The 8449-nt window shown below is 53.8% G+C and overlaps 1 protein-coding gene across 2 annotated transcripts in view; it reads left to right on the top strand.

The window, feature by feature from the left end:
• The first annotated feature begins 6080 nt into the window (after positions 1 to 6080).
• RIN3 (Ras and Rab interactor 3) overlaps positions 6081 to 8449 on the top strand; it is a 119228-nt gene continuing 116859 nt past the window's right edge. The window contains exon 1 of one of the 2 annotated variants that reach the window (XM_060004017.1): positions 6081 to 6746. In XM_060004017.1, the coding sequence (XP_059860000.1) occupies positions 6703 to 6746 (44 nt within the window). In that variant the 5' untranslated portion in view covers positions 6081 to 6702. The remainder of the gene's footprint in view (positions 6747 to 8449) is intronic. The other variant, XM_060004018.1, reaches the window with a different exon arrangement.

The raw sequence follows: 8449 nt of genomic DNA, 5'->3' as shown, positions 1-8449 counted from the left end.
TCTTAAATAATAAAATATGCAGTACTCTGCTATAAATTCTACAGAGCCTACTGATTCTCACAGAATGCTTTCACAGCTTTTTGCCAAACTCTTGTATCTCTAACCAACCTGCGGTTGCAACTGATGAATGACAGGAATGTTATAAATCACACAATTTTGTTTACCAAATGGGTACAACCAAAGCAAAACAGTAAAGATGTAGTCAGAATTTTACTCATTCATTGATGACATGAATGACTTCTCTGCAGAATCAGACAATAGTTTTTGAAAACTGGAAGACTATTTGCCCAATTTTTTGTGTTTTTCATAACATAATGACTAAAGATATGACACAATTTTTTAAAGGTTTTTTTTGATGTGGACCATTTTAAAAGTCTTTATTGAATTTGTTACAATATTGCTTCTGTTTTTTGTTTTTGTTTTTTGGGCCGAGAGGCATGTGGGATCTTAGCTCCCTGACCGGGGGTTGAACCCACACCCCCTGCACTGGAAGGTGAAGTCTTAACCACTGGATGGGATTCCACTTCTATATTAGGTTGTATGGGCCGTGACTTCTGTCTTGCTGGCAGACTCTCTCTATTGCCTTCTCAGCTTGCACACTGTGATAAAACAAGTGGCTGTGCTGGCCATTTCCACATGGCCAGGCACTGAAGATGGCCTCCAGCTAACATCCAGCAAGGAACTGAGGCCCCTCAAGGAACTGTATCCTACCAACAACCATGTGAGTTTGGGAGCAGCTCCTTCCCTAGCTGAGCCTTCAGACGAGACACCAGCCCTGGCCAACAACTTGACTGCAGCCTTGTGAGAGACCCTGAAGCAGAGGCAACCATCAAAATTGTGCCAAGACTCCCGAGTCACAGAGATTGTGAGATAGTGAATGTGTTGTGTGAAGCTGCTAAATTTGGAGTAATTTGTTACACAGCAGTAGATAACTGATGCACTTCCTTATCGCCAGGCTTTGAGTTACACGAGGCAGACCATTTCCTTTGTACTCAATCCACTTAGAGTCAGGGTTTTCTGTCATTTAAACCCAAGAGCATCCTCCTATGGTGCGTCTCCTCCACTAGCTTGAAAGCTCCTCAAGGACAGACCTTCCATGTCCTCCCAGAGACTCACTAGTGTCATAACTTTGTGTGAATTAAGGACATACTTGACCCTAATTTTAGCTCATCTTCTGACAGCACAAAGCAGGGAAAATCCAAACGATGACACGGGACTCAGAAATGGAGAAGCCTTTCTCCTTGGTTACAAGTCATTTTTATTTAGCCAACAAGAGATTATTAAGTGCCTACTGTTTGCAGAGCCCTCCACTGGATACTGGTGAAGGGAGAGAAAAAATTTAAAAGGAGGGTATATTCCTTGCTCCTAGGGAGCCGGCACTCACACTAAGGATAGCAGAGGCATGAGAACATTCTAGTGTCTAGAAATATGTAACAAATGCAGGTTAAGAGGGCACCTCAGTGGGGAGCAGACAGGCTTCAGAGACAAACCTCGGAGTCAGATGAACCAATGCGGTGACTGGGCAGGAGAGAGGTTCCCTGAGACAGATACTGGAAACCTTCAGTTTCTGCCGTAGCGATGGGTAGGGCTGGCCAAGGGGAAGTGAGACACCAGACAAGAAGCTGTCCCAATAATCCAGATTGGGGGCTGCTTTAAAAGCTTTTTGGGGTGTGTCCTCAGCTCACGAGCACCCTTTCTCTCTGAGATTGCCTACCCCTCACAGCCAAGATGGGGCAATCAGGTTACCTCTCCAGAGAATTGGAATTGGGAGCACAGGATGCCTGTAAGTCTCTATAAAGGGGTGGCTGAGACCTGGAAACTTGAGGGTATTGGGATGGTCTGTCTGCAGAGAGGAGGGAAGAAAGACAGAGACCTGCAGAGAGAGGACAATGAGGTAGAATCCCAGAGACTGGGGCTAAAGATACTCTGCTCGGTTTTAGGGGAGAGATCCAGAGCGTGTGTGTCGGGGTCCCATCCCTTCCAGAACCTGGGGAATCCCTGTGCACCTGGGGGTTCCACCAGGCACACCTATGCCTGTGTCAGATTCACCTTCCTGCCACATGGAGTCCCAGAGTGGCTGGAGGTACAGAGTGCGGTCAGATCCCAAGCCAGCATCCATGGGGTAACTGGGCTTAGAAATACTTCTTTAGCCAGTGTGATGTTTCAGAAATCTGAAACAGTCCTATAAAAAAATCCAGATTCCCAGGGACTTCCCTGGTGGCACAGTGGTTAAGAATCCGCCTGCCAATGCAGGGGACACGGGTTTGATCCCTGGTCCAGGAAGATCCCACGTGCCATGGAGCAACTGAGCCTGTGCGCCACAACTGCTAAAGCCCGTGCGCTCTAGGGCCCGTGCGCCTAGAGCCCGTGCTCTGCGACAACAGAAACCACGGCAATGAGAAGCCCGCGGACCGCAACGAAGAGTAGCCCCCGCTCGCCGCAACTAGAGAAAGCCCAGCAACAAAGACCCGGCGCAGCCAAAAAAAAAATAATTCCAGATTCCCACTTTTTTCGTTTTTTATTGTAAGACCTTGTAGGCAGGCACAGGCCCTTGTTCCTGCTGGGCGTCTGCTGGGGAGAACCGAGAAGAGGCTGCCACTTTCTCCGGAGCCTGGTTCTCAGGTCACCCCAGCCCCTACCCAGTGGGCGCAGATATTGTGTTCCTGGCTCACGCAAAGGATACTGATTAATTTTGCCATAATAAAGCTTTTCTCCACCTCTTTTAAAATATTTCCCCAAAGTCACAGAGCATAGAGAGGTGGGAGCTTTTGAGGGGTCAGAAGAAGATAGAAAAAGCCCCAGAAAGAGAGCTGTTCTCTGTATCTATTTTTGCAAAACAAGGTATCCCAAACGCAACCATTTTATTCGATTTCACGATTTTCCCAGTCAGGAATTCAGGCAGGGCTTGCCCAGTGATTCTCCTATTCCGTGTGACATTGACAGAGCTCACTGCACGCTATTTAGTTAGCAGATGGGCTGGTCTGGAGGATCGAGACGGCTTGACTCACATGTCTGGTGCCTTGGCTCATTGGCCCAAGATTCCCAGCCAAAGCCCAGTAGGGTTTGAGCTCAGTTTGTCTTATTCCGCAGCTTTGCCCTCTTGCCCCACTCCACCCCACCCCAGTTCTTTTCTACACCCCAGGAGGCTGACCTGTAAGGACGCCACATCCATAGGGACTGACCCACGCGCTCCCAAGTCCTCTGGCTTCCAGCTGGCTTTGGCTACTGGGGGACTACTGGGAGGGAGGAGATTCAGACCATTTCTTTTCCTGCGTCCCTGGACCGAGGGTGTTTGAGCCTCTCCCCTGGTGGCCTTTCTACAGGACAGGACTCTCTGCTTCTGGGTCTCGTAACCACTGCCTCTCCTCATCTTTGGGCTGAGAGAGGTGGCGGATCTGAGAGTTGCAGCACAGTCCCTTGTACTTCCCACACCTTTATTAAATCCTCCTCAATTAATCCTAATCAGAAGTGCTATTTGTTTCCTGTGAGACCTGACTGATACATTTGTGCTTAGTCATAGCACAAATAATAGTTACTACTTATTGAGTACTTACTACATGCCAGGCTCTGTTCTAAGCCCCTCACGTTAGCTCCTGCAACATTCACAGAATCCCTATGAGGTAGGCACTATTATTATCCCATCTCACAGATGAGGAATACGAGGCACAGAGGGGTGAAGTAGTTTGCCTAAGGTTACACAGCCACTAAGTGGCAGAGCTGGGATTTGAACCCTGGCAGCTTGACTCAAGCCCCTACTCTCAACAACTACTCTATATAGTAGGAAAATTTCTGTTGAACGAATATGCTCTGTTTCCTCAAAGTCTGTAATCCAACCCAGAGCAAGGTTTTGGCAGGTTTTAAAAAACAGGACTGTGCTGTGAAACGTTTTTCTTCACGAATAGGCCCCAGAAACTCTAGCAAGGCTTGGAGTTGACCTCCTGGAGGTGACCTTCCCCTGCAAATTCCCACACTCCTCCTCTAGAATGAGTCTATTTGCCCTCACTTGTGCAGAGGGAGGGGAAGCCTGAGGAGCATGTGGAGGTGAGAGCCACCCCATGAGGACCCCAGAGAGGCAAGCCAGCCTCTTATATTTGGGGACAATAAGTTGAAGTGTTTAGCTCTGCATTCCTACAGTCCTGCCACAACTGGACATCCTCCAGACCCAGCAGGGAGTGGAAGGCAGAGGGAGGGGCTGCAATCATGGACAGCCTGGAGTCTTTGGGTGATGACTAGCAGAAACCTGACTCAGATTGCATTCGAGCTTTCAAAAAAGGAAAAGAAAATAAAAAGGACTGTATTGGTTCTCATACCTGAGATGTCTAATGGTGCATCTGGCTTTAAGCATCTCAGAATCTAGGCCTCAAAGGATGTCAATAGGGCATAGTCTCTCTCTGCATTGCTTTCCTCCATCTTGGCTGTCTTCTTGAGCACAATTTTACCACATGGTGGCCCAGGTGGTTGCTGGGCTGCCCCAAGGTTACACTCTCTCAGCATCAGGCCAGCTTGGGGTGGGGAGGAAGATTGCTGGCATTTCCTGACAGTGCCAACAAAAAGTCCCAGGGAGGGATCTTATTGGCCTAACTTCGGTTATGTGCTCATCCATGAGCCAATCACTGGGCCTGGTAAGTGCAAGGCTCTGATTGGCCAGACTAGAATCATGTGTTCCCTCTAAAATGGGGGTAGAATCTTGTTATCTCCACCTGAACCCAACAGAGGAGGGGTGACTCCTTAAATGGAAACCAGGTACTGGGGTACTGTTAACCAGAAAAGGTGAGGGTAAAGGAAAGAGCTTGCAGGCCCAAACGGCAGTAGATTTTCACTTCCCAGTAGGAGTCCTGAGATCCATTCCAGGGAGAGAAGTGGTGGGGGTGAGGACTTGGGAGTGAAAAGGGGACCCAGGAAGGGATCTAAGGACAAGGGTGGCAGAGGCCACAACTGAAAGGGGCTTCTCAGATTTTAGTCTTGGCAACCTCTTCCTCGGTCAGTTACTAGCAACAGGGTCAGGGTGGGGGTCCCATCCGGTGTCCCCCTGAGGAATTTCATCTTCACAGGGCAGGTGAACAGTGGGCCTTGTGGAGGCCTCTGAGGGGACGTGGTGAGAGCTTCGGGGCTGGTTCCATGGAACCCAGGCTTTGAGGAGCTTGTCCTGAGTTTCTCAGGGGTGGTCCAGGGAGCTGAAGGAAACCTTATTTGTGGGGGCCATGGAAGAGTGAGGTTGCCCACAGTCCACATCAGCCTAGAAGGACCTGAAAGACTACCCTAGGTGTGAGAGTTAGATGGACCTCGTCCCTGGGGCCCAGGGAGCCCTGGGAGTAGCCTACAGACTTGTTTTAGGAACAGCAAAGGACTAATAATGGCACTCTGGAGTACTGCCCTATTTCTACTATCACTTGTGCAGGTAAACAAGCAGGGGTATGGAGGGCAAAGAGGTCTCTGGATGTTTCTACCAGAGCCCTGGGTGTCAGTCCTGGCTGCACCTCAACTTGCTGTGTGGCCTGGGGCAAGTCACCTCCTCTCTTTAGGTCTCAGTTTCCTTATCTATAAAATAAAGGAGTTAGATAAGTGGGTCTCAACGGGGATGATTTTGGCCCCCAGGGACATGTGGCAATGTCTGGAGACATTTTTGGTTGTTACAAGAAGACGGTGATGCTACTGGCAGGGTGGGCAGAGGCCCTGGATGCTGCTAAACGTCCTACAAGGTCCAACAATAAAGCATTATCTGGCCCCAAATATCAAGTGCCAAAGCTGAGAAACCTGCATTAGACTGAGGTCACCCTGTAGGGTGCGGTGCTGACCACTCCTGTGAAAGGTTCTGAGGGCAGCCCGGGCCCAGGAGGCAGTTTTTAGTGCCCAGGCATTTAGAGGAGAGGCCTCCTGGTCCCACCAGAGTTGCTGTAGTTGTATTTGTGTAAACCGACTGACTTTCTCCATCTGCTCCCATCTAGGTGTGGTACCCAGGATAGGTGAATCAGACGCCTGGCTTGGTGGAGGAACAGACTGCTTTGTGAGGTAGTGAGTTCATCGTCAGTGGAGGCATCCAAGAGAAGGCAGCATGGCCACCTGTCAGAGATGTGGAGGAGGCGCCCTGCCTCTGGTCTGAGGCTGTCTCGTGGCGATTTCGAGGCTCCTTCGGGCAGGAGGTAAAGCGGGAGAGTGCCCTGCGTAAAGCTCTTGGCTTCCCCACCTGCCGGTCCGGAGCGGGAGCGCCTTCCTTCCCACGCGACTCTTCGCCAAGCTGGAAACTTTTCTCTAAGTTTTTCTCCCGGATCTCCGGGAGACGCCAGAGCGGCGGAGGCAGCACCCCGCGGCTGAGCGCCCGCGCCCGGCGCCCCGGCCCGACACCCCCCGCCGCCAGGTCCGGCCCCGCGGGCGCGGCTGCCGGGGTTTCCGTGTGCCCCTGGGGGGCTCCGGCCTGCGAGCTGCCGCCGAAAGGCTTTTGACAAAAAAAACCTCTTGACCACCAAGGCCAGCCTCTTCCTGAAAGCCCCGCTCGCTCCGATACAGGAAGTAGAGGGAGCGAGCGCCCCAGAGCGTGGCGGCCGCGGCGGCTGTGGCTTCCCGACTCCGCGCGGGGCTAGCGGCGGTGCCCGCGCGGGCCCTTCCCCAGGGCAGCGCCAGGGGCATGCGGGCGCCCGGGGCCCCGCGGCGCGCGCCGCCCGGTGCCTGAGCCCCTGCGTTCACCGTCCCGGAGCTGCTGGCGGCATGATCCGACGGGCCGGGGCGCCCGAGTGCGCGGACCCCGCGGGGTGAGTCCGGGGTCGGCGCCCCCTCCTCCCTCGGTACCCCAGGGCTCCGCTCGGCCCGCGTCCCTCCCGCCCAACTGCCCCTCCCCGCCCCCGAGGGTGCTCGGAGCTCCGGAGTAGCCCCGGCTGCGGGACCTCGGGGTGTCGGACTGAGACCGAACCCCTGGCCACGGCCAAGGCCGGTCTCCCGGTTCTTCGCGGAAGGGGGCGGCCCTGGTGCCTCTGCCGTACTCCGAGACTTGGCGAAACTTTTAAGCCCAGCTGTCGCTCGCCGGAAAAGCAGCTGGCACGTTCGGCGGCTAGGTTGGTGGGTGCCAGAGGGGCGCCTCTACCAGTCAGAGTCGAAGCGGAGGGGCTGTGTGGACGCGGCCCCTCCCCGGGCTCTGGTCCCGCCTGAACTTCAGATGCAGTCACTCGCGGTCCGGGCCCCGCCAACCACCCGCACCCGCCGATCCGCCTGTGCCCCGTGCGCGTCCTCGGGGGCTGGAGCTCGGTAGGGCAAGGGGCGGCGGTCCCGGGTCCCCGTAAGTTTGGACGCCCGCGGCCTAACAGCTGACCAGCCCGCCTACACCGAGGACCCACCGGGAGCCCCTCCCCCACCCCTTTTGCAGGTCTAAGGACAGTGACCTTCGGACCGGCCTTTGCGAAACCCAGGGCTTGGGGAGGGTCCAGGGTGCACGAACTGCGTGTGGCCTCCGGGATTTCCCCCCTTCACACACACACCGGGAGAAGGCACAGCTTGGAATGCGTGAAGCCGAACCGGTTTGGGAACTAGCTTTCCAGAGGGGTCTGTGGCGTCTAGTTAGTTTCATGTCCCTCACCCCCCAGCTCACAACCTCGGACTTGTGGACATTGCTCAGGGCTGTGCTCCCGAAGTAGGTTCCCTCGTGCCACCCAGCCCAGCCAACGTCCCGGGAAGCTTCAGGGGGGTGAGGAGGCTCTGGTTCAAAGGCGGATTCCTGGGAAAGCCTCTTAGAACCTTTCTGGGGGCTAAGGTTGATGGGCGCCCCCGGGGAAGCCAGTCCTGGCTTTTTGGTTTAAAAGTCCCGGGCTACTGCTGTGATGGACAGCCAGCTGCTCGCTGGCCTAGCTCCCGACCTCGGCTCCCAGGGCCTCAGTTCTCTGCTGTGTGAAACGGAGGGGTGAGCTGTTCTTGTGCAGTCCCGAATTGGGGGGCAGCTGGAGGTGACTGGCCCCCACGCTAGTGGGGGGAGTGTCTCAGAGGGGCCTGTGATGCAACTAGATCTGAATGTCTCCCTCGTCCCCGCTCCCCCATTTCCGCCCCAGCTGGGAAGCCCTGCCTAGATGCTTTCCCCTGGAAGTGGAAAGACAAATGCCATCCGCTGGAGGAGCTGGAAATTCTGTTGCGGAGGGGGGCCTCCCCCAGGGGCAAGTATCTACCACACCCAGTACTGATGGGTGGAGCTAGCAGGAGTTTCCCAGGAAGGAAGGGGAGGTGAGGGGCCAGGGTCCTGATCTCTCTGACTTCCCATATTTCCCCCAGGATGACCTCTCCTTACCCACTTCCTTGCCTTTCTTTGTTCATTACTAGGCCAGTTACTTAACCCCTCCATGCCTCAATACTTATCTAGAAAACGAAGATAAGTAATAGTAACCAGCCTTTAGAGTTGTTTTGAGGATTAAATGAAATAATGCATAAGAAGTTTTGCCCATGGGCCCATGGGCAAACGTTTAATAATTATTAT

The sequence above is a fragment of the Delphinus delphis genome, chromosome 2 (genome assembly GCF_949987515.2).
Source record: "Delphinus delphis chromosome 2, mDelDel1.2, whole genome shotgun sequence".
Classification (NCBI taxonomy): Eukaryota; Metazoa; Chordata; class Mammalia; order Artiodactyla; family Delphinidae; genus Delphinus; species Delphinus delphis.
The sequence above is the reverse complement of the archived record's forward strand: the minus strand, read 5'-3'. Positions and strand labels throughout refer to the sequence as shown.